The following is a 25,903-nucleotide window of genomic DNA, read 5'->3' on the forward strand; positions in this document are numbered from 1 at the left end:
CCTCCCATCCCCCCAGGGGAAAGGGGTTCCAAACCTCCCGGGAGTTGGGCACCCTGGTAGGGGGTGGGCACTGGTGCCTTTGGGAGGGAGGCAGTGCCCAAGATGGGACACAGAAGGTGGGCAGTGCCCATGGGGAGGAAGAGAGGAAGACCCAGGGGCAGGGGTGGGGGTAGGGAGGAACAGGGGTTGCCCGAGGCCGGCCCTCCCACCTGGTGCCCCTCGGCCCGGCCCGGCGGTCACGGTCTTGCTCTGGCCCCCCGGCCACCGCGCTTGGGCCTGCCCGCGAGGCCCCTCCTGCCCGACGCGGGGGGAGGGTTGGCACGGTCGCTTACGCTTTCGCTCTGGAAGGGGTTGAGGAAGGTCCCGCCCATCTCGCCGTCGTCCCGTGGGGTGCCTGGGGGGTTGCTCATGCCGGCCATGTTGTTCGGAGAGTTCTGGGAGTGGGGGGATCCCCCCGGTCAGTGGGTCCCCATCCCCATTCCCCACCCTGGGGCCCACCCAGCCTTGGAGAGGGCAGGGAGAAGGGGATTCCATCGAAGGGAGATGATGGGGGGTGGTCTATCCAGTAGCAAGGGACACTGGAGGGGAAGGAGTCCAGGGTGCAGAGGGAGGAGGCCAGGAGGCCCCATGGGCCATTCTGTGCTCCTGCTTGGAGGGGAGGGGATCATAAGGAAAGGGCAGAGGTCAAAAGCATCACCAGATCAGAAGCAGTCAGGGTACTTCCCTTACCTTGGACAACCCGTCCATGTCACCTGAGCCTGTGCAGAAAAACAGAGAGCTGGATAATGGCCAGGGGCCGAGTGGAGTCATAGGCTTCCAAGCTTACCCACCACGACCAGTCTCTCCTCCCATCCAGCCTGGGGTCACACCTCTCCACCTCTATCCTCTCCCAACCAGTACCACTGGCTGGCAGCCACAGAGACAGATTTCATTTCACATATAAGAAAAAACTTCCCAACAATGACTTAAGAGTTGTCCCAAAGTGGAATGAGCCATATAGGAGTAATGAGCTCCCTGTCCCTGGAAGGCATGGAACAGAGGCTAAGTAAGCACCTGTCAAGAATGGAAGGAAACCTTGGAAGAAAGTCATCACGTCATCTTCGAGTTTGTGATGGGGGTGGGGAAGAGAGGAGTAGCTGACATGTACCCTAGATGGTGGGAGTGTAGATTTCAAAGTCTAGGCAGAAGCCTTTGGCCTGAAATTCTGCCAGGGTAATGAACCCCAAAAGGATGGGAAGCCCTCAGGAAGGCAAGCTGATGACAAACAAATGATTTTGAGGAGAAAGAAAAAGCAGAGACATCTGAAGAGAACTATATAGAGAAGCCCGGCCGTCGCTAACCGACTTCGGTGTAGAAAAACAAATGGAAGGAAGGAAGGGCATGTAATGGTGGGCGGATCCCAGAGCATGGCATGGCCCGCTGAGAACAAGGTCAGAATGCTCTGAGGACAACAAAAGGCACTTGCAAAGCTAGACTGGGGCCAGAGGAAGGTCGGAAAAGCTAATCTAAACATAGAGGCCATTGAGTTAGGCTCTCTCATCAGACAGGGAAAACTGAGGCATCCTCGGGAAGTGACTTGCCCACCACATCACAGCTAGGAAGTGTTTCAGGCAGGATTTAAGTCATTGTTCAACTCCCATTTGGGGTTTTCTTGACAGAGATACTGGATTTCCTTCCCCAGCTCATTTTGCAGAGGAGGAAACTGAGGCAAGCAGAGTGAAGTGCCTTCCCCAGGGTCACACAGCTATAGTACGTGCCCGAGGCTGGATTTGTCCTCAAGTCTTCCTGACTCCAAGCCCAGCACACTATCCACTGAGCCACCTAACTGCCTCCTAGGCAGAGGTTAAGTGACTTGCCCAAGGTCACACAGCTAGTAAGTGTCTGAGGCCAGATTTGAACTAGGGTCTTCCTAACATGCAACTATGTGGTACAGTGGATAGAGTGCCATGCCTGGAGTTGGAAAGACTTGTCTTCCTGAGTTCAAATCATCACCATCATCATCATTCTTCCTCTCCCATCTAATTCCTCCGATCTACTCATTTGGCCACCCCCATCCCCCACCCACCCAGCCAATCCTGCATCATTTCTTACTTGGACTATTGTTCGAATCTCTTAACTAGATTTAAGAGGCAACATGGTATACTGAATGGAGTTTGGGGCTTGAGGTCAGAAAGAATTGGGTTCAAATCCTGCCAGACATTTATTAGCTTAATTAACTGACCTGGACAAGTCCACTTACCTCTCTTTGCCTCAGTTTCCACCTCTGTAAATGAGGAAGGTTGAAGCAGATGGAATCTAAGGTCCCATCCAGTTCTAAGTCAACAAAGCAGTTATTAAACCCCTACTGTATGCTAAGGACCATGCTAAGCACAAAACATAGTCCCTGCCCTCAAGGGACTCACATTCTAAGAGGGGAGATAACATGCAAACGACTGTGTACAAATGAGTTACTGACAGGATTGACTGGAAACAATCCTAGAGGAAAGGCATTAGCATGAAGGAGGCTGAATCAGGGGGCTGCTCCTCACAGAAGGTCCTGAAACATCCTCACGTCCCAGCCTCCAGCCCACTAGCCACCCAACTAGCAGCCAAAATGGCCTTCCTAAAGCAAGGGTCTAACCCCCCTAAAGCAAGGGTCTAACCCCCCTAAAGCAAGGGTCTAACCTTCCTAAAGCAAGGGTCTAACCCCCCTAAAGCAAGGGTCTAACCTTCCTAAAGCAAGGGTCTAACCCCCCTAAAGCAAGGGTCTAACCCCCCTAAAACAAGGGTCTAACCTTGTCCCATCCCTGCTCCAAAATGTCTGGTTACGCCCCCTCTTACACAAAACACCAACTCCTCTCTTCAGCACAGAAAGCCTTCCATGGTCTGGCTCCGGCCAGTCTTCCCAGGTTTATTACCTCTCACTCCCTCTCTGAGATCTGTGGCTCAGCCAAACTGGCCTGCTGCCTACTCCTCATTAGCGACACGGAATGTTCCCTGCTTACCATTCCTGTGCTCAGGTTAGCCTACCTGCCTCCCCTCACCTGGAAAGCCCTCCTTCCTCACCTCCTCCTCTGAGAATCCTTAGCTTCCTCCAAGGCTCAAGTCTTACCTTCCCTTATACTGGGAGCTCCTGGAGGGTAAGGGCTGTCTTTTGCCTTTCTTTGTATCTGCAGGACTTAGCATTGTGCCTGGCATATATAGAGGGTGCTTTAAAAAAAAGTTTGTTGATTGACTGATAAATACCTGTCAAATGACAGATAGAGACAAGTTAGAACTACTCAATTTCTGTTCAAGTGTTTCTCTACCAAGAAGGAGGATTTTCAGAGTGAGACAAAAGCCAGGAGATAAGAGAGCACCTAGTTCCCTTTAATTAATTTAATTCAGCAGGCCCTAACTTGGTGTGTGTGTGGGAGGCAGGGGCGGGGGGGGGGGGGGGGCTAAGAGGCAGGTGTGACTGCTGAGTAACTGTCATTGATGTCTCTCTGAAAGACATTACTGCTGTCTGTCCTTGGTTCTCAAAGAGGACCATGACATCAGGGAGGTGATGCCATGACATGCAAGTGAATTGGATTTAAGTGAGGCAGGGCTGTGCAAAGTCACCAGCCTCACTTTCTCCTCCACAGCCATCTGGGTCCAGTGGCCAGATACAGATCAGGATGACTGGAGATGGCCCTGCATGCAGTGAGGGACTTTGGCCTTTTCAAGCTAAAGTCTCAGTTTGACTGAGGCAATACCCATTCAGTGTTTAAGGCTTAATAAAAAATGAGGCAAAGAATGGCCTCTTTAAGAAATAAATAAATAAATGATAGATCTAGGAGGAGAAGACATAGAGAATGGGAGAGATTCCACAAGCCTGGAGACAGGCAAAGGTCCTGATTTTCCAAAAAGGGAAGGAAATCTGTATATTCTTCAAGTAGAGGCCAGCTGAGTGTAACTTTGACTAACCTCATGTCCTTTTTTCTTGGGATTACATGTGATCAGGGAAAAGACTGTATGTATAGTTTCAGCTTTCTGGATTTTTAGCTAAGCCTCTGACAAAGTCTCAGAGATGGAGAGAGGCAGGCAGGGTTATGGAGGTAAGGTCTCAATACAGAACTGGCTGAATAGCCAGACCCCAAAGTATAAGAATTAACAGGGGGATATAAACGGGGAAGGAGGTCTCTGGCTGAATGCCTCAGGGATCTGGCCTTGGCCTGATGCTATCCAATAAGACCCAGATAGATGGCATGTCAAGTTGGGTAACATTGCTCTTTTCTTCTCTCCTCTCTTTGTTGTTGATTTTCAGTCATTTCAGTCATGCCCAACTCTTTGTGACCCCATTTGGGGTTTTCTTGTCAAAGATACTGGAGCAGTTTGCCATTTCCTTCTCCAGCTCATTTTACAGAGAAGGAAAGAGGGTTAAATGACTTGTCTGGGGTCACACAGCTAGTGTCTGAAGCTGGATTGGCACTCAGGTCCTCCTGACTCCAAGGCCTGCCTCGGACACATAACACTCACTAACTGTGTGACCCTGGGCAAGTCACTTAACCCCACTGCCTCATCAAAAAAAAAAAGGAAGAAAAAAAAAGAGAATACAAGCCAATATGTAGTATACCAGGGAACAACATAAAATTCTCTACTTGGGCTCAAAAAATCAACCGCACAAGATGGGGATGATGTGGCTGTCAATCAAGAGACATGTATTAAGCACCAACTGTGTTCCAATTGTGCCAGTGATCTGAGTGTTTACTGAACCATAAGGTCAGCATGAGTCAACTAATTTTATCTTGGTAGCCAAAAAATCTAAGTCAATCTAAGGTTGCATTATTGTGCAGAATAAGGGAAATGATACCATTGTCCCCTACCCCTCAGACCTGACCCGGAGTATTGTGCTGAGCCCTGCATGCAGGATGGTGGGCGGGCTGGTGACCTCACCAGGCAGGAGGGTGGAGGCAGGAGGCATGGTGTTCTGTTGGCAGGATGTGCCGACAGTGATCATCAGAGTAGGCCAAGGGCTCCCTCATGCAGAAGAGGCACTGGCCTGGTTCGCCTTGACCCCAGAGGGCAGAAACAGAGATAATTTGGGGAAGTGACAGAGGGGCAGAATTCGTCCAGCTCTGCAAAAGTCAATTCAGAGCTGGGTGGCTAGCTCCCCTTCACCCAAGGCCTTCAGGCAGAGGCCACAGGTCCGCTCATGAGATCATCAGTCTGAAATGGGCCTGTCCCCCACCCAAGGGCTCTGTGGACAGATCTCAAGGGGTCTGTAAAGTTGGATGGGAAAAAAATATTACCTTGATTTTCACTAACCTCTAACTGAAGTGTAGCATTTCCTTCCATTATTTTTCAAAGTTAATTCTGACAAGGGGCCTGCCCCAAGGGCCCAGGATACAAAAAAGGTTAAGAACCTCAGAGCTAGACCAACCCCTTCATTCTACAGAAAAGCCAAGGAAGGTAAGTGACTTGGTCCCTGTCATACAGGGAGTGAGTGGCAAAGCTAAGATTTGAAGTCTGGCCTCAGAGTCCCAATCCAGAGCTTCTCCCCACTCCTGTCAGGCCATCACCTGCCTGCTCAGAACATCTAGCTTTGTCTGATCCAAAAGGCAGCTTCCTAAAGCCTGGTTCTGACCCTTTGGGGGCTTCTCATGACCCCAAGGCAAAGTCCAAACTAACTCACCCGGTGAATTAATTAGTCCCAAGCCTCTATCATCTCCCCCTACCTCCTCCTTCCCATACCCAGCTTTGTTTCTATCCACAGGCTGTTCTTTACTGAGTTCACTGTCTTGGCCTACAGTTTTTCTCCCCTAACCTAAACTCTCCTTAAATTTGAAATCCCATCTCTTCTATGAAATCTTCCCATAACTACCCCCAGCAACCCATGAAGCCTAGCATTTTCAAGCCAGGAAAGTTCTTAGAACCCAGAATGTCAGGGCTGGGAGGGTCCTTAGAACACAGAATGTCAGACTGGGAGGGCCCTTAGAACACAGAATGTCAGGACTGGGAGGAACCTTAGGACACAGAATGTCAGGTCTGGGAGGAACCTTAGGACACAGAATGTCAGGGCTGGGAGGGCCCTTTAGGACACAGAATGTCAGAGCTGGGAGGGCCCTTAGGACACAGAATGTCAGAGCTGGGAGGGCCCTTAGGACACAGAATGTCAGGACTGGGAGGGCCCTTAGGACACAGAATGTCAGGGCTGGGAGGGCCCTTAGGACACAGAATGTCAGGGCTGGGAGGGCCCTTAGGACACAGAATGTCAGGGCTGGGAGGGCCCTTAGGACACAGAATGTCAGGGCTGGGAGGGCCCTTAGGACACAGAATGTCAGGGCTGGGAGGGACTTGAGAAAAATCCAATCCCTAGTTTTAAAGATGGTCACACTGAGACATAAAGAAAGAAAAGGCAAGTCAGTGACACGGCCAACTTGTCCAGTCCTCCAAATTCTCTTGGAGCACTCTGGGTCTAAGTCAGTGGTTCCCAAATTCCCCTCATGTACACTTTTCAGTCTTGTCTCCTCACTGGTACCCACCACCCAGGGCAGGGGCAACCCCTCTCTTCCCACGCATTCCCACTGCTGGGTCCAGAGCCTACAATGAGATCCCAGTGAAGCAGTTGCTGAAATTCATTCTTGTGGTGACTAAGTATGACCACTAGAGGGAGCTCGTCAACCATAGTACAGCCTTCAGAACCCTGGAATTCGGGAAGGGAAGAGAAGGGACAGTTGGGGTTGGGGGGAGGGGGAGAAAGCCAGTGGCCTTCAGGAGAAGAACATAGAGCAGAGAACGTCAGGGCTGAGAGGACCCTTAGAACAGAATGTCAGAGCTGGGAGGGATGTCACAACATGGAACATAGAACGTCACAGATGAGTCACATACCTAATGAGCCGTTCATGTGGTGTGGCTCCATCGCCCCCATCGCTGACATGGGGCCCTCAGGCCCAGGGCCCATTGGGAACTGTAGAGAGAGGGGAGTGAGGGTGAGTGGTTGGGAGCTGGGGTACAGAGGGCAGAGAGGTGCTGGGGAGAGCTGGGGGAGAGGACTCAGCCAGGCGTCAGGGCGCTGGGGAGTCAGAGGCTGGGGATGGGGCTCTGGGAGGGGGGCTGAGCCTTGTGGGAGGAAAGGTCACTCACGCTGGGCCTGTTGCTGCCTGGCCCAATGGGGTTCATCATGGTGTACATGCTCTCACTGGAATTGGTGGAGTCTGGGGATTGGGGAGATGTGAGTAAGGAAAGACCCTCCTCCTTCTCCCCTCAATTCCCTCCTCTCTCCCACCAAAATCCTCCCCCCCCCCGTCCCTGCAAGGCTCTCCCGTCCTCCCCACCGGCCCCTACCAAGTCCTATCCACAAGGCCACTACTGTACCTCCAGGACTAGGCATTATGGGAGTTCCAGGGGGGCCACCTCCTCCTGGGGGACCCTGTGGACATGTAGGGAGCGAGGTAAAGAGTGAGGATGGCAGTCCTGAACAAAGTCAGGTACCTAATGTCTCATAGCCTGCCCTGATTACTGATTTCATCCTTAACTCCTGGCCTCACCCTGACTTTTGACCCAAGACCCTTGACCTCCCTCAGGCCATGACCCATTCTGACCTGATCCCTTTGGCCAGTCCTGTGACTTCACCCTCACCTTTGACCCCTGCCCCTCCCCCTCGTGAAGCCGGGGCACAGACTCACCGCATAGTTGCCTGGGGAGGAAGAGGAGTATGCTATCTGAGGAAGGGGGGGAAATCCTAGTTAGCTCCAGCTCTGTATGAGGCCTGCTGTGTGCCAGCCCCTCACTTTCCAACCCTCTCCCAGGAAGATGATGCCAAGGGAGGAGTCTGTGAGGGCCCCCCCACCAGGGAGGGTCTGTCCCACTCAGCCCATGCTCCCCTCACCCCTTGCCAGGGACTCACTGAGTTGGCGCTGGGGTTAGGCCATGGCCCCCGTCCTCCTGGACCCCTGGAACAGACAGGGGTGGGTCAGCCTGAGGGGAGTACCAACCTGGGAGCTGTGCCTGGGCACTAGTGGCCGAAGGTACAAACACATGCATGTACACCTACATGCATACACACATAAGCACCCATGGGACATGTATGCACACACACATACGCTCAAGACATTTTGGAACATGGGTATACCTGTATACACACACATACAAGTATCAGCACATGCAAGTCTAGACACCTGGATGCACACATGTATACAGGCAGGCACATGTGTATATACACACGCACGCACGCACACACACACCCCCAACAGCCAGGTACATGTGGAGGGCAAACACACGAGAATGCTGTGGTGTGAGGGCAGGGCTGGGGGCCAGCCAATGAAGGTCGCTTATTGGGCTTCCTTACATGTTCATCCCTGGCATGCCAGGGCCAGCGAGGGCATTGGGTGGGGGCCTCATTCCGCTGCCGTAATTCTGTAAGAAAAGAGACAGAGCCTATGAGGCTGAGCCGAGCTTGGCTGCCAAGGGATACCCAGGCCCCTGAAGTCCCCCTCCAACCAAGGCCCCCGCCTTACCTGAGGCCCCATCCCCGCCATTCCCCTGGGTGGATTCATCCTCTGCATTGGGCCCCCCATACTCGGATGGCCTGTGAGAAAAGAAGAGGTTAGTGTCTACAGATGCCCCAGGACACCCAGGAGAAGGAGTGAGTCGGGTAAGACAACTGGGTTTTAGAGTGTGGTCCGATGACTGTGACTCAGATTAGGAGCGATGGTTCTAGGTCAGAACAGGGTCCAAAGCGGTAATGTTTGCAGCCACCAGGACAGGGCATCAGAGTTGATGACGGCTCCTGGCCCTGGCGTTTCAAACCTCGTCATGTCTACCTTCATCACATCTCCTGTCCCTGCACATGCCTCTCCTAACACCACCACCCTCTATGGCTAGCCCAGACCTAGCACCTTGGTATGAACTATGCCACAGCCTTTCTGCTTCCATCACCCACTCCTCCTACCCAAGATTCCCCCTGCCCCAGCACTCCCCAGTGCTTCTCCCCACTTCTTAGCCTTCCACCGGGCCACGAGCTGGATTCTGCTCTCCTCTCCACCCTTCTTCCATCGGCTGCCAAGGTGATTTTCCTAAAGCTTAGGTCTTTGGGACTCAGCTCACATCTCACCTTTGAAAGGAGGCCTTTCCCATAGACTCTGGTATGTGTGCAAGATCTACATTGTCCTTTATTTGTTGTGTCCCCAATTAGACTGGCAGCTCCCTGAGAGCAGGGGCTGTTTTTGCCTTTCTGTGTATATCTCCAGCACTCAGCACAGAGCCCCATACGTAGTACGAGCTGAAGCCTGAGGCTCCCTCTCTTTTTACTCTGTCCTTTCAGAGCTGGGGTTAAGATTCCAGGGATACCTGCAGTGGCATCCAGGGATGGGGTCCAGGAGGAGGGAGGGCCTCCTGGGTCTCTGGCTGTGCTACTCACCCTGAGCCCGCGTGGATGGGTCCATTGCATTGGGCAGCAGCGGCTGGGAGCCCGGGACTCCCACAGGTGGCTACAAAGGAGTGCCAAAGATGAGGTCCAGGGACAAAGAGAGCCCCAGGCCCTCCCCTGCCTGCCTTCAGGCCCCTGCCCAGCCCAGCCCTAGGTCCTCCTGGCCCAGAACCCTGGGCAGGGGAGATTCGGTGAGTAGACCAAGAAAGACAAAGAGGTTTACCTGGTTTGGCATTCGGAGGGACGGCCGGGGGCCTCCTGGGTACCGCGGGGACATGAAGGGCTGCAAGAAACGAGGTGGATCATTTGGGTCACCGGCTTCTTCAACCAGGCCCACTCCCCACTTCCAGCCCCATGGGGCCCAGCTAACATTGGTGTCCCCACTCTTCCCATCCCTGCCTGGCAGCTTCCTCCCTGGCCTAGAGAAACCGCTGCGACCTCTGTCTACTATGTATGTGTGGGAGGGGCACAGAGTCAGAGCATGAGGAAAAGGACAGAGCAAAGGTGCCAAGCCGAGGCGAGGGCCACGTGGGGAAGTCAGGACTCCTGGCTTCTCTCTTCCCATCTTCTCATCAGGTCTAGTACAGCACTGACCAGAAACAGGACTGGAGCACATGGGCCAGGGGTGGGTGGGGGGATAGAGAAGAGGAGGACACCACTATTGAGAATAAGTTATAATACCAGCTAACCATACAGAGCGCATTAAGGTTCGCAGTTCTTTACAAATATTGCCTCATTCAGTCCTCACAATAACCCTGGGAAGTAGGTCCCCATTTTACAGGTGAGGATACTGAGGCCTGGAGATGTGGAGGGATTTGTCTGGGGTGATGGAGTGAGTTAAGTGTCCTGGGCAGGATTTGAACTCAGGGCTACCTGACTCCAGGCCTAGCTCTTTATGGATTTCACTGCCTCAGGATGATGAATAGAAAGACTACTTGTGCTTTCAGACATGTATACGTGTGTAAAATGTGTCCGTGTGGGAGCATGTGCCTTGGGAGGCATGGCATGATATCTGCGTGGACATGTGTACAATAGGTGTGATCATGGGCAGTGGGAGATAGAGAATGCCAAGAGCAGCTGGGGGGGTGGCCAGGGGGGTGTGTGTGTGTGCGCGTGTGTGCGCGCCTGGAGTCAACCGCAGTGGGACAGAGTGTGTGTGTAGGAAGAGCTGGACATGGGAAGGAGGGAGGGAGGCTACAAGGAATGAGTGTGGGAGGGGGCCACAGGGTGGAGAGGAGGTGGCTGGTCCTTGAGGGGCACACCACGCATGGGGGAAGGCTCTCTTAAGAGTCACACAGGGTCCTTACCTGACTGTGAGGGCCCATCATGGGGGCGTTGGGATTGTGTGGGGGGGGCTGGGCGTGTGGAGACGGCTGAGAGCCAGGAGGGCCCTTGGGGAAAAGCAGAACAGAGAGGGTTATGGTGCCAAGGCCACAGGTCCCTACCCCCGTGCCCTGGCAGGCTGTCTGCGGCCCCCTGGCAAAGGACCCGGGTAGGCCAGTCTTCTCCGGCTGAGGCTTAAATATGGTGGCAGCCAGGGGCTGGGACAGGTGCTGGGGGTAGGGGGTGGTGGTACTGTCTCCCAGCACACACCACACCAGGCTGCCTGTCAGGGTCCCTGGGCCCCAGTTTCCCAGAGTCTGAAGCAGGAGAAGCTAGAGAAAGGGCCAGAGTTAGGAAGGTGAGGGAAAGGGGCAGCTCCCTGGAGTCTGAGGCAGATGGTCTTTCCGCGCCAGCCCTGGGCTCCAAGGCTCCCCAAAGACCAGCTCCACTCCCAAGCCTGGGCAGCTCCCCTAACCCCCCAAGCCCGGCCTCTCCTTACCTCCCTTCCCCAGAGCCAATCCCCATCCTCTTCCTCCTCATCCTCCCCCCTCCAGTCCCTCTGACCCTCCCTCTCCCAGAGCCCCATCCTGTCTTGGCCCTGCCCCCCATTCCTTCTGCACACCCACCCCCCCTCCAGTCCCAGCCTGGGCCCCTCCCAGAAGGCCAAGCTGGGGATTAGCAGGGGAAGGAAGCCCCTCTCTGTTTCCCATTAGCACTAATTAAGAACAGATGAGTTTATAAGGCAGTTCCTGGTTGGGGGGACGGGGGTGGTGTGTGCACCATGGGATGGCAGGAGATCCCCACGACTCCCCTGCAGCCTGCCTCTTGTTCTGTCTCCCTCATTCATCTTCCTCCCCTCCTTCTTCCTCTCTCCTCATCCATCCCTCTCTCTTTCCCTCCTTCTCTTCTCACTTCTCTCTCGCTTTCTCTCTCCCTCTCTCTCACACACACACACACAAATACACTATACACACATACACTCTTCTCTCACACATATAGATCCCATGTCTTTCTCCTCTCTCTCCCTCTCTCTCTCTCTCTCTCTCTCTCTCTCTCTCTCTCTCTCTCTCTCTCACACACACACACACACACACACATACTCTATACACACATACACTCTTCTCTCACACACACAGATCCCATGCCTTTCTCTCTCTTCTCTCCTCTTTCTCTCCTCTCTCTTCTTTCTCCCTCCCTCTCTCTCTCTCACACACACACACAAATACACTATACACACATACATTCTTCTCTCTCACACACAGATCCCATGCTTTCCTCTCTCTCCCTCTCCTCTTTCTTCTCTCTCTCCATCTCTCCCTCCCTCTTTCCTTCTCCATCTCTCTTACAACACACACACACACACATGCATGCACACACAATGTGCACACACACAGAAACATACATGCACTATACAGCCATACATTCTTCTCACACACACAGACCTCATGCCTTCTTTTCTCTTTTAGATACACATACATACAAAGCCCAATGCTTGCACACTCTCTCTCTCTCATACACACATACACACAGGCATAGATGCAAACACATAAACATGCACACCCACCCACAGGTGTAGGTATAGGTACACACACACACACACACACACACACACACACACACACTCTATGAAGCTGTGGGGCTTCACAGACCAGTGAGCACACAACTTACAAACACACTAAATGGAACCTTCCCAAAAGGCCCACACGTGTCTGCGCCTCCCAGACAGACACTCTCAGGCAGCCTCCACACCTCTCCTCCTCTCTTACACACACACACAGATCCACACAGACCACCCCCGATGCCCCCAACCCCCACATACACATGGACCCCATCTCTTCACACATTCCACACTACTCTTTCTCTCACACAAATCCCCCATGTCCCCATACCTCCCCCCACCCCCGCCCTCACACACACAAGCAGAGCTCACGCTTTTTTCTAAGCCACTCACACACATAGTTCCCCAGTGCCTCCCCTTTCTTACAAACACACGCCCCAGGTCTTGCTCTCCCCCCACAAATCACCTCTCGATTTCTCACCCACCAGGCTTCTCTTTCTCTCATTCATATAGAGACCTCCCCTCTCCAAACACATACATGCCTCAGATCTCTCTCACATAGAGCAACCCTCCGCCCCATGCCTCTCTTCTCTCATACACACTTGACCCCTCCAAGGCTTTCCCTCCCCCTCACCTCTCTCTCTCACACACACACATACACACATACACACACACACACACACACACACACACAAATATACTATACATCTATTCACTCCTGTCTCATACACACACAGATCCCATGTCTTCCCCTTTCTCTCTCTCTCTCTCACCCCCCCCATCTTTCAGAATAACAGGCTCTCAGAGGACAATGATATCAGCCCATCTATGAACAAGCACTTTCTCTACCCCATGCCTCCTGAGAGCTCAGCCAACCTCTGCCTGTAGACGTGTAGTCAAAGGGACCCTGTCCCCTCCCAGGGCAGCCCATTCCAGGGGGGCCGGCTCTAAGGGTCAGGAAGCTTTTTTCAATGTCAAGCTGAAACCATTCCCTTCATGACTTCCACCCATAATTCCTGGTTCTGCCCTCTGGGGCTGATCCATCTTCCACATGACGGCCCTTCAGATTCCTGAAGACAGCTATCATGTTGCTCCTACGCCTTATGATTTTCCAGGTTAAACATCCCCAGTTATTTCAACTGGTTCTCATATTATCATGGATTTGAGGCACTTCACTGTGCTGATCGACATCCTCTGGGTTCTCTCTCTGTGCTTTCTAAAATGCGGCATCTAGAACGGTTTACCCAACATCTCTGAAGTGGCCCAACTGAGGCAGAATACAACAGGACTCCTGTTCACTATCTCTCAATGCAACTATGACTTCTTCACCATTTTTCGCCTGCCACATCACACCGCTGACTCATTCTGAACTTGCAATCCACGAGGACCCCCAGATCTTTGTCAAGAAAACGGCTGTCTATTGTGAGGCATTAGACTGTAGGACTCAACTTGGAAACATGGAATCCACAGTTCAAATGCCAACTCTGAAGTCTCCCAAATAAGACTTCACTTAAGCTTTATGAACTAGAGCTGGAGTTGTCTTATCTGGAAAATAGAAATCATGGGCAGCCATATCTTCCTCAGTGTTTTAGTGACATGCAAGTAATGTATGTGAATAATTCTGCAATCTCTAAGGCCACTGCCACCATTACTGTTTTCATCCTGTACTTAAGTTGATTTCTTGAACCACTGTAAGACTTTGCATTTATCTCTACTAAATACATCTTAGTCAGACTGGTTCAGTGTTCTGGCCTCTCCAGATCTTTTGGGGGCCTGGCTACTCCTTCAGTGCACCAGGGAAACTTCCTGGCTATTTGTCATCTATAGATCTGGTCAATGCCTCCTTCATCCAGGTCACTGACAAGAATGCAAAATGGCCAGGAAACCCAACATTAATCCCTAGGTCACTTCCCCACAGCAGCCTTCCTTCTTCTGCTTCTTTATTTTTTTTGGCAGGGGAGGCAATTGGGGTTAAGTGTCTTGCTCAGGGTCACACAGCTAGTAACTGTCTGAGGCTGGATCTGAACTCAGGTCCCGATTCCTGACTCCAGGGCCTGTGCTGTATCCACTGGGCCACCCAGCTGCCCCAGGCAGCCTTCCATCTCAATTAATATTGAATTAGAATACCAAAGACCCACAGCCCCAACCTCCTGAATGTGGAACCTCCACCTCCCTGCCACTTGCATACCATCCTCCTGCTCTGTCTTGGATACCCCAACCTCCAACCCCCCGCCAACCTCTCTTGCTCACAACAGACCTGACATACTCTCTCCTCACTGTATCTCTGTATCTCTCACTTCTCACAGAGCTCATGCCTCCCCTCTTTCCCTCTCACACACAGATCCCTGTCTCCCACCCCCAACAGATTTCTTGCTTTTCTCTCACACAGACTTCATGCCTTTTTCCCACACAAAAGGACCCTATCCCCTCCTTTCCCCCCACTTCACCCACACCCACACACACACTCTCTCTCTCTCTCTCTCTCTCTCTCTCTCTCTTTCTCTCTCTCTCTCTCTCTCTCTCTCTATATATATATATATATATACTTTCTTCTTTATCCCTCCCCTCCCATCCGTCATATCCTGCCCCTCTCTCATACTACATCTCTCTCACACACAAACACTCCCTACTTCCCCACCCCAAAGACCTCCTGCCTCTCTCTCTCACACACAAAGACCTTACATCCTTTTATTTTTCTCCCTTTCTCATGTACGCAGACCTCCATGCCTCTCTGTGTCTCTAAACACACATACACACTTTCTTTTCTTTCTTGTAGACACTAAATGCTCTCTTCTACCCCCCTTCTTAACCTCAGAGCCCCCATATCCCTCCTCTCTCTCACATAGACCCCTACCCTCCACAGACCTCATAGTCCCCTCAGACAGATGCCTCCATGTTCCCCAGACTTTATGCCTCTCATACATACCCTCCTGTCTTTCCCATACAGATGGACCCCATGTCTATCACACACATACCCTATATACCTCTCTCTCTCTCTCTCTCTCTCACACACACACACACACACACACACACATATATACACCCCACACCCTCCTCTCTCCTTTTCTCACCCTAGGACATCCCCACACATTCCAAGAACCCCCAGCCCCTTTCCCCTACAGATCCCCCCTGCCTGCCCCCATGTCTCAAACACAGAGACCTCAGCCCTTTAGATCACATAGACGCTATGGCCCCCCCTCTCTCTAGTGCTCTGTATCAGCCTGGCCCCTCTCCTACACACACAAACCCACATCCCCATCTTATGTACAGCCCTCCCTCCTGCCTGCCTCTCTCCTGCCCTCCCCCCATACATACAGACTCATGCCTATTTCTTTCTCTCTCTCCCACACACACGGACCCCACGCCTCTCGTTCACATGCAAGTCTAGAGACCCCATGCTGCTTTCTCTCTTCCAAACATACAGACCCCAAAGCCACAAAGACCTCCAGGCCTCTCTCCCCCCCAGATTCTCCCTTCCCCTCCCACACAGAGATGCCCCCACACCTCTCCCTCTCCATACACCCACTCCACAGCCCTCTCCCTCAGTTCTTCCTCTCACCCACACATACTCACACACCCACACTCTGCCTCTCTCTCTCTCTCACTCACCAACAAACTGTACCTCGCGTCTATGCACAAGCCTCCTTATGGCAGGCCACACCATTCCTTTCTTTTTCTCTTGCACAAACACACAGCCATAGGCTCTATGCTGCTGACTCACACATGATAGACACTACACCCCCTTCGCTCTCGTCCTTCCCTTCTCTCTTCTCTCTCTCCCTTTCTCTTCTCCCTCCTCTCTCTCTCCCCCCCTTTCTCCCTCTCCTTCTCTCTCTCCCCCCTTCTTCTCTTTCACTATTTTTTTCTCTTTCTATCTCTCTCCAAGACACCCATATCATTTGCTCTCCCTCATGGACACACAAACACATCCCCCAGACAACTGTATCCCATGTCCACATACGCACAGAGCCCCACACAGCCCTACACACTGAGAGAAGTTTAACCTTCACCCTCCTCACAGCCCCGCCTCATTCCAGGGGCCGCCAAAAAGCAAGTCTGGCCCCCCCAGTCCTGCCCCCACGAGACAGCCCCATTGTGATACCTGAAAGAAGCCAGCTGGCATAGGCATCCCATCACTGGGAGCCATGCCACCCATCACCGGGCTGGGCGCTGCAGCCGCACTCTGAAAAGCAGAAAGAGAAGGGTCAGTCAAAATGTACCATGACGGGGTTTGAGCGTCCCTATTCCCAACTCTAGGCTTTCTGTCCCCAGCCCTGGGCCCCTGGGAAGAGAGGAATGGTACAACGTGTAGAAAGAACAGTGAATTTGGCATCAAAGAAGCTGGGTTCAAATCCTGTCCTCTATCACTTACTCCCTTGGGATATTAGGTGAGTCACTTCCCTAGAGCTGTTTCATCATCTATAAAATGAAAGTGGTGATCTAGACCTATAATCCTATGTGTATTGCAGGTAGGTAGGTAGGTCTAGACTTGGTGGGCTATTGTTCTGAGACATGTCCCTTTTTCTGTGCCTCAGTTTCCCCACCTATAAATTGAGGAAGGAATCATTGATCTCTAAATTCTGACATCCTGCATTCTATGGGCCCTCCCAGCTCTGACATTCTGGAGTTCCTGCCCAGTCTAAATCCTAAAATTCCCTAAGATCCTTGACCTTAGAGAACAGCTAGGCCCCCCTGAGGCCCAGAGGGAGAAGATTCTTGCTCTGGGTCACAAGCAGAACAAGCAATACCGCTCCCAAGCTAGGGGTCCTCAGCCTTATTGGGGTTCTAGAGCCCTGATTCGGAGGGAGCCCTTCTCCAAATCTTGTTTTGAAATAAATAAAAGACACTGGAGTAACCCAAAGGTTCCTAATGCTAAAAACGTCATTTCCCCTCCCATCCAAGATAACAAACTGGTGGGTCTCAGATTCAGGATCCCTGCCCCAGTCCAATTCATTCCAGGAAAGTGCTAAGTGCTGAGGAAGAGACAGAATGGCAATGATAAGAAGAAGGAGCATTTCACTCCTCCCCTCCCCCCCTCCCCTCCCCTCCCCTCCCCTTCCCCTTCCTTCTCCCCTCCTTCCCCCTCTTCCAATCCCCAGCCCTTTATGAAGCCTTTGCTGACCAGTCAGTATGGGCTCCTCAGGCCTGACAGCGTACAAATCACATGCTTCCACAGGGTATGTGAGGTTGTGTTTTGTTTCTATCTGATCCAGTGCTTATTAGGTGCCTATGACATGACAGAACTGTGCCTTATAAGCCCTGGGGATACATGGACAGAAACCAAACAGTGCCTACCCTCAAAGACCTTCCAGTCTCCTGGTAATAAACAAATGGACCTTGCAGATAAGCGGCATGCATGTGACCATGTGAGGAAGGAAGAGGAAGGAGGCACAACCAGCAGAGAAGATCAGAAAAAAAGGCTTTCAGCAGGAGACAATATAAGAGCTGAAGGAAGTGGAGGATGGCTCAGTGGATAGAGCGCTGGGCCTGGAGTCAGGAAGACCTGAGTTCAAATTCTGCCCTAGACACTTATTACTAAGTGTGACCCTAGGCAAGTCACTATATCTCTGTCTACCTTAGTTTCCTCAATTGTAAAATGGGGATAATAACACTGCCTGGGGTTGTGTGAGGATCAAATGAGATATTATTTGTAAAGCACAGTAACTGGCACATAGCAGACGCTATATAAATGCAAGCTATTATAATCACTGAAAGGCCAAAGTGAGGAGGAAGGGCACATAAAGGCCAGAAGGCAGAAAATCACATGTTGGATTAGGGACAGGGATGGGGACCAATACAGTCTTCGAAGATCAGGAAGTCAAGGCTACAAGCATTTATTAAGTGCTTCCTGTGTGCCAGGCCCTGAAGACAAACCCTAAACCCTAAACTCCTGCCCTCCAGGAGCTCAGACTGGAATGGGGAGGAACCGCATGGTAGCTCAGTACATACAAAGAAGACATAGACAGAAGGTTACAGAAGGCACTGGCATTGGGAGGGGAGGGTGGAGGTCTCTTGCAGAAAATGGGATTCCTATTGGGTCTTGAAGGAATCTAAGGAGCCAAAGGGAAGGGGGAGAGAATTCCAGTGACGGAATTCCTCACTTTGTCTCACCATCCCCCCCCCCCCCGCCAATCCCAAATCCAATGGGTTGCCGAGGCTTGTCACTTTGACCTTCCTGACATGTCTTGCATGTATCCCCTTCTCCTCTCTGACATAACCCTGGGCCTGGACCTGGTCACCTCCTGCCTGCACTGTTGTGAAAGCCTGCTGGCCGGTCTGCCTGACTAAAGGCTCTGCCCATTCCATTCCATCCTCTACCAGCTGTCAAAATGGGTGCTTTCTAAAGCAGGGGTCTTACTGAGTCACCACCCCCCAGGCCCATCTCCAACTCTTTTTTTTTTCACATTTTTTTTTCATATGAAGCAATTGGGGTTAAGTGACTCGCCCAGGGTCACAAAGTAAGTATCAAGTTTCTGTTCTGAGACCACATTTGAACTCAGGTCCTCTTGACTCCAGGGCTTGGTGCTTTATCCACTGCACCACCTAGCGGCCTGCCCCTATCTCCAACTCAATAAACTCTACTGGCTCCCTACACCTCCAGCATCAAATAGAAAATCCTTTTTGGCATTCAAAGCCCTTCCCAGCCTTCCCTCCCCCACCACCCGCTACATATTCTTTGACTTGGTGTCATTGGCCTCACACAAGACACTCTCATCTCCAAACTCCTACCTACCATTTTCCCTTGTTGTCCCCATCCCTGGAAGTTTTCCCCCTTCTCATCCCCACCTCCTGGCTTCCCTGAAGTCCCAGCAAAAATCCCCCCTTCTACAGGAAGACCATCCTGGTCCCCTTGAAGGTCCCTTCCCTACCAACCACTTATCCTGTCTATAGCTGGTTTGTCCATGGTTTGCATCTTGTCTCTCCCATCAGACTGCAAGCTCTTTGACAGCAGGGACTGCCTTTTGCCTTTCTATGAATCCCTTAGCATGTAACACAATGTCTGACACATAGTAGATGCTTAACAAATTTTTACTGATTGAGAAACCACAAGATTCGGCAACAGATTGAATATGGGAGTGTGGAGTTAAGGCTGAAAACTGAGGTTGGAAGGCTAGGTGACTGGGATGATGGAGGTGTCCTCAGCGGTAATAGGAATGTTGGGAGGAAAGGAGGATACTATACACTACAGCTCTGTCACCTTTCAAATAGTTATCCTTTTCTACCCCCACCCCCCACAAAAAAAAAACCCACCTCTCTGACTTGGAGTGAAGTTGCATGACAGTTAGTAGGGGCTTTTCTCCCTGGTCCAAAGCTAGTCTTTTAACATCCTATATGGCTCTAGATAGGAGGAGTGGTCCACTTGGGTTCCCTGCTTTTCTTCAAATCGTGAAGTCGGTTGGCATGGTAGCTATCGCAGTTCTTTAGAGTATATGTTCTCTGATTCTATCAACACACCTAGGGAACTGGGCAGTATAACTATTGTTATTAGCTTTAATTCCATTCCCCACATTTGTTAGTGTTTTCTTTCCTATATCCTCACCCAATCCTTGATGTCCTTACCAGTTCTTGCTGCTCCTTGAAACATGGGACTTCTGTTTGATTTTTAAGTCAAGCCCCAATCTCTCTCATAATGGAATACAGTAAGCTTAGATTGGCCCAAATTGTATTGACTAGTCTCCTGACCTCCCATTTCTCCCCTCGAAAATCTGTCCTCCTCACAGCTGCCAAAACAATCTTTCTAAAGCATGGTCTGACCAGGTCACTCTCCCACTCAAGAAACTTTAGTGGCTCCCTATTACTGCTAGGATAAAATACAAACTCTTCAGCCTGATATTTAAAACTCTTCTGAGCCAAGCATTGGCTTACCTTTCCAGACTTATTTTACAATAATCCTGCTTTGTGTAATCCATATTCCATCCAAACTGGCCTACCTGCTGAACTACTGAACTCAGCATTCCATCTCCTTCATATTAAATATGTGACTTTATAGTTAAGTGAGTATGAAGGGCATCACTCATCCTCTCAGGGCCTCAGTTTCCCCACCTGCCCTATATTTACACTCCTATGATTATGTCTTATTCCCCCTCTTCTGTGACTAAGCCAGGTCCTTCTCCATCTCTACCCTGTGTTCCCTGCCCCCCCATCCCCCCCAGCTTAGGTTAGGTTAGGTTAGGTTAGGCAAGCAGGGGACTTGCTCATTTGGCCCCCAAGAAATGCTCATTGAATGACAGTCAGTGAACAATTCATTCAACAACTATGCAATAAGGCCCCCAGGTGGCAGGATTGAGCTCTGCTGAGGAAAACCAGAGGCCTAGTGTCTGCCCACAGGGAGTTTATCATCTACCTAGCAGAGGTAACAAGACAGGGAAAGAGGCTAAGATAACTAACTACAGTATTCCTCAAGATGGCTGAGGGCCCCAAGGCAGGGATCGGTCTAGGCCACCGGAGCATAAGCTTGGTGGAAGAAGCCCCCCTGATGACCAGGTGGGCCCAGAAGGCTGCCCAGAGAAGGTGACATTTGAATGGGGCCTTGAAGGCCAAGTGTCAGGTTTGGAATCATCATCTTCCTGCATCCAGTCTCTCCTTAGCCAGTTCATTCTCCACACATTTGCTAAAGTCATTTTCCTAAAGCACAGGTCTGACCACCTCCCTCACAGGTCTTTACAATACCTGGATATTTACATAACACATAAAAGTTTCCAAAATTTGTTACATAATTTCACTTAAACATAAAGTACATTGAGTACTGGGGCAGCTAGGTGGCACAGTGGATAGAGGGTGGGTCTAGAAAGAGGAAGACTCATCTTCCCAAGTTCAAATCTAGCCTCAGACACTTCCTAGCTGTGAGACCCTGGGCAAGTTACTTAACACTGTTTTACCTCAGTTTCCTCACCTGTAAAATGAGCTGGAGAAGGAAATGACAAATCACTCCAGTATCTTTCCCAAGAAAACCTCACATGGGGAAAACGACTGAACGCAGGTGGGTATTACTGTTATTACATGTTTTCCAGAAGCAGAAACTGAGGTTCAGAAAGCCCATGGCCAACCACAGCAGCCTCCTCCAGTATCCAGCCTCTGTTCAGGTGGCCCCCAAGGCCTCAACACTCTTCCTGTGCTGCCCTCTCCACTCTCCCCCAACCAGTGACCTCGTGGCTTATTTCGTATATGCTTTTGTATTTACATTGTGGTCCTCCCTGCACCCCTCCAGAGAAGCTTCCTGAGGGCAGGACATTTTGGCCTTTGTATCCCCAGACCTAGTCGTAGCTTAAGAATGACCAGCAGGTTGATGGACGGCAAAGAAGCCGGTACTTGGGGTTAGGACTCAGGAAGTACCACTCACTGATTAGTCCCAATTCCTGCATCGTAACAATGAGAAGACAGAGGGGCAGTGAGATCCAAGCCTGGCCTCGGGGCTCGGCCAATAAGCATGCATTATGCTCTTCCTGCTTGCTGGGCACTCAGCCTAAGACGCAGTCCTCGCTCTCAGGGGCGGCCGATTTGAATGGGGTATCCGGGAGATCTGGGTTCATTTCTCAGACGCCGAGTTGCGTGGCTCTCAGTAACCACTTCTCCGTGTCTCAATTTCCTCACTCGTCCAACAGGGATAAAACTGGCCCAGCCCCTTCAGGGTGGCAGGGATGATTAGAGATAACGTACATGCAGCCGCGGCAAACCTGGCTATCATTACCACCTTACTCTTTAAGACCAGAGGCCTTCAAGCCTCGGGTCCCGTTTCCAACATTCTCTAGCTCAGTTTCCGCACAGCCGTAGGAGGTGGAGAAGGAGCCAGAGGAGGTGGGGCCCCCAGTTTAACCCCACCCCATCTGTTATAAATTTAGGGGCTTGGAGAGCCTTCCCACTGCCCCTCCCTCCTCCGGGTTCCGGGGTCCCTCGGGATCGCTGGGTCTAAGAGGATCGAAGGGCAGAGGGAGGGGCCCCCCTGCCCTTCCTTCCACAGGCCCAATGCCGGACGACTAGCAAGAATCCGAGGGCTTAGGAGAGAAACCCCGACTGTCAGGGCCGGAAAGAGACCATGTAGCTAATCCAACCCCTCCCTTAAGAGATGAGGACTTGTCCAAGGTCACTTCATTAGGCAAATCTCATGTCCGGGTCTCCAGAGAGGCCGGCCCGGGGGAGGCCCCTCCCTTTTGCCCTCCCTAGCTGGGGGCCTCACGGGCTCCAAGGCTTAAGCTGGAGCCAGGATGGCGCTAGGGCCTGGGCGGGGGGGGGGGTGGTGGGGTGGTGGGGTGGGGCGCCGGTTTTCTAGGCGGCCGGACCCAGCTGAACTCGCTGGAGGGCCCGGCGCGGATCATTTGCAAGACAATGGCGAGTCTGTGACCGCCGCCAAGACCAACAGGGCCCCGGGCGAGGCTGCTGAGCGCACCCCCCCTCCCAGCCCGCCCGGCCCAGGCCAGCCCGGGGCCCGCCTGCGGCTCCGAGGCCCCACCTTAACCCTCTGTGCCCCAGAGACCTCTGCCCACTTCTATGTGTACTACGCGCCAGCCAATGGGTCCAGTCGACCCCCATATGTTTTCTCAGGGTCCTCGCCTGCGATCCAGGCTTGTTACTTTTTGTAGGGTGGTCCAGGGAGGGGAAGCTGATTATGTCCTAGGCCCAACGAAGAACCCTTCCCTTGGACTCAGTTTCCCTATATATACAATTTTAGGAGAGTTGATCCCAGGATCACAGACTTGATCAAAGGATCACAGATTTTTTAAATTATAATTTTTTAAGAAGCAGTTTGAGTGCTAGACCTAGAGTTAGGAAGACTTGAGTTCAAATCTGGTTCAGATCTTTACTAGCTGTGTGACTCTGGACAAATCACTTAATCTCAATTGGTCTCAGTTTCCTCATCTGTGAAATCTGGATAATAATAGCACCCATCTCTGGTGGTTGTGGAGAAAATGAGATTTTTGAGAAAGCTTTTTTTGTTTGTTTTTGTTTTTTTAAGGGCTAGAAGGGAGCTTGGAAGTCATCTGGTTGGACCCTCTCATTCTACAGATGAGGAAACTGAGGCTAAGAAAATTTGCCTAAGGTCACACAACTAGTAATTGTCAGAGATGGGATTCCAATTTCGGTGCCTTCACTACTCCCTGCTGAAATCTCTTAGCTGGAGCCACTGCTTCAAGTCAGAGTTACCAAAAGAAACTTACCTCTACCCCCAATCACTGAGTGGCTCCTAGCTCTCCAGTCTGACCCCAACCTACCCTTCCAGTCTTATTTCATTCTTCTCCCCTCTGAGCACTCTGAGCACTTCCAGCAAAACGGGATTACCAGCTCTCTCCTATACATGTATCTATAGAGCATGCCCACTGGCTGTCCAGTCCATCCACCTCATCTCTCTCCCTCCTTTCCTCTAGACCAGGGGGTGGGGAACCTAGGTCCTCAAGTTCAGCCCTTTGACTGAATCCAAACTTCACAGAGCAAACCCCCTTAATAAAGGATTTGTTCTGTAAAACTTGGACTCAGTCAAAAGGCCAAACCTGAGGACCTAGAAGGCCACATGTGGCCTCGAGGCAGCAGGTTTCCCATCCCTCCTCTAGGCCTTTCAAAATCTTTCTGTTCAGGTGCTGCCTTTTTAGAGACACTAGAGGACCCCATTTCCCTCCCTTCAAAACTTTCTGTTGTATTGTCTGGACATCACCTTTGCCTCCAAAACAAAGGATTCTTTTTATCTCTAAGTCATAGCTAAGTAAAAGCTCCTTGAGGGCAGAGACCTGTCATCTTGGCATCCCTTAGTCCAAAGCACACAGCAAGTACTTAATAAATGGTGTAGGCCTGACTTCTATGGACCAGGGTCCCTTAAAGCTCTGACATTCCACTTTCCAAGGTCCCTCCCAGCTCTGGCATCCTATATTCCGTGTCCTAAAGGCTCAAGCAGCTGTAAAGAGGGTCCTTCCTGCAAAGGCATCCTAAGTTCTAAGGGCCATTCCAGTCCAGACATTCTAAGTTCTAAGGGCCCTTCCAGAACAGATATTCTAAGTTCTAAGGGTATTTCCACACCAGATATTCTGAGTTGTAAGGGCATTTCTCAGTTCTAAGCACCCTTCCAGCACAGATATTCTTTGCTCTGCATTCTAAGGGCCCTTCTAGCCCAGACATTCCAAGTTCTAAGGACCCTACCAGCTCTCAATCCTCTACCAAGAACCTTCCAGGCCTCTCTGGACTTTCACAGCTTCCCTTCCCGGCCCCTTCCTCCCCCAAGACCAGCCCTGAGGGCAGCGCCAGGCGCCGCAGAGCTTCCTGGACCGGTCAGAGGAGGAGGAAGCTGGCGGGAGGGTGGACCTGGCCCTGGGGAGGCAGCGGGTGGCTGCCTCTCCCCACCCGACTAGGGAACCAGGGAACGGGGTGAGCTTGTTTGTAGGTGGATAAGGGACAGGGGCGGGGTCCCAGCCCTTGCTCCTAGCAGCCCCCACGTGGCCTCCAAGTGGGGTCTGAGGGGTTAATCCCCCATGCGAGGCTCAGCCCTACTCAGGACAATCAGGGGGCTGGCCTCGAGGGCAGAGAAGACTGGGCGGGGGCGGGACTGGAGAAGGCTCGGAGGCGGGGAATAGTCTCCCCTCCCCCCACGGGCCTGGGATTGGGGAGCTGGGGGGCCCCCTCAGCCTCCCCCCCTTGTCAATCAGGGCCTGATGAGCTTTCCGGAGAAGGCAAAACAGGCGTTGCCATGACAACTGGTTGGGGAGCGCTGGGCTTTTCCTGAAGATACCAAGGTCACAAAGCAGAGACAGAGACCTAGCAAAGAGGGGAAGAGACGGAGAAACCAAGAGACCGGGGACCCAACAAAGGAAAGAGGGGGCGGCTGAGACCCAGAGATACAGCAAAGGGAGGGAAGAGAGCTGAACACAGCAAAGGAAGTGGGAGGGAACTGAGAGCAAAAACAGGGGAGAGTTCTTAGGACACACAGACAGGGCAGAGATGGAGACCCCCACAGAACCAGGAGAGGGATGCAGACTCGGGCCAGGAGAGGGGAGGGAGAGAGAGAGGTGGGGAGGGAGGGAGGGGTGGGGAGAGAGATAGTACAGACCGACAGAAAGGCCAGGGAGGGGCTTGGAGCTGACCCCGCCCTCGGGGATCGCCCGAGCCCGTGGCTATCCCCACCCCCACACTGCTGCCTGGGGACTGGAGGCCGAGAGGAGCTGCAGGGAGTGGGGGCCTCCGGCCAGACCCGGCTCCATCGACAGGATGTCCGCCCAGCTTCCTGGCCACGACCCGGGCCGCCTGCTTCCCTCCCCCTCCTCTCTCCCCCCCCCCAGCCGGGCGATTGGCCCTTTCTTGCCCAGCCAGGCCTGGCGCCCCCAAGACCCGCGGGAGGGGGCCGGGTAAAAGCTCCGGAGCCTGAGCCGATCTCTCCTCAAAGCCCCGGGTAGAGCCGCGGCGCCCTCCCCCTTCACTAGTTGGTAACAGATGTGGCAGCCTCTGCTTCTCCCTGCCGCCCACCCCCCCAAACCCACTGATCTTTACCCTGGGGCCTCCCTGAACCTGCCCCTTTCAGGGTATGGAGCCCAGGCTTGGGTGGGAGAGGAAGGAGGAGGGAGACAGCTGGGGTCTGGTACTTCTGAGATCAAAGTCTGAAGGCTCTAGATCTTGAGGCTGGGGTGTGAGAGAAGGCAGCTCTTTTGGCCAGAATGTGTAGGGCCAGGGATGGGGAA

General features: G+C 52.2%; 1 protein-coding gene across 6 annotated transcripts in view; it reads right to left on the bottom strand.

Annotated features, from left to right (window-relative positions):
• The window catches only part of SSBP4 (single stranded DNA binding protein 4), a 44,838-nt gene that overhangs the window by 1,204 nt on the left and 17,731 nt on the right, over nucleotides 1-25,903 (bottom strand). For 3 of the 6 annotated variants that reach the window (XM_021008908.2, XM_021008904.2, XM_021008903.2), the window contains 13 exons: nucleotides 16,354-16,434; nucleotides 10,678-10,761; nucleotides 9,594-9,653; nucleotides 9,362-9,431; nucleotides 8,460-8,530; nucleotides 8,291-8,358; nucleotides 7,850-7,895; nucleotides 7,629-7,664; nucleotides 7,318-7,372; nucleotides 7,087-7,157; nucleotides 6,832-6,910; nucleotides 730-758; nucleotides 210-434 (listed from right to left, as the gene is read on the bottom strand). In XM_021008908.2, the coding sequence (XP_020864567.1) occupies nucleotides 237-434; nucleotides 730-758; nucleotides 6,832-6,910; nucleotides 7,087-7,157; nucleotides 7,318-7,372; nucleotides 7,629-7,664; nucleotides 7,850-7,895; nucleotides 8,291-8,358; nucleotides 8,460-8,530; nucleotides 9,362-9,431; nucleotides 9,594-9,653; nucleotides 10,678-10,761; nucleotides 16,354-16,434 (948 nt within the window). In that variant the 3' untranslated portion in view covers nucleotides 210-236. The remainder of the gene's footprint in view (nucleotides 1-209; nucleotides 435-729; nucleotides 759-6,831; nucleotides 6,911-7,086; nucleotides 7,158-7,317; nucleotides 7,373-7,628; nucleotides 7,665-7,849; nucleotides 7,896-8,290; nucleotides 8,359-8,459; nucleotides 8,531-9,361; nucleotides 9,432-9,593; nucleotides 9,654-10,677; nucleotides 10,762-16,353; nucleotides 16,435-25,903) is intronic. The other 3 variants (XM_021008905.2, XM_021008906.2, XM_021008907.2) reach the window with 3 other exon arrangements.

The sequence above is a fragment of the Phascolarctos cinereus genome, unplaced genomic scaffold (assembly GCF_003287225.1).
Source record: "Phascolarctos cinereus isolate Bilbo 61053 unplaced genomic scaffold, phaCin_HiC Scaffold_4;HRSCAF=312, whole genome shotgun sequence".
Classification (NCBI taxonomy): domain Eukaryota; kingdom Metazoa; phylum Chordata; class Mammalia; order Diprotodontia; family Phascolarctidae; genus Phascolarctos; species Phascolarctos cinereus.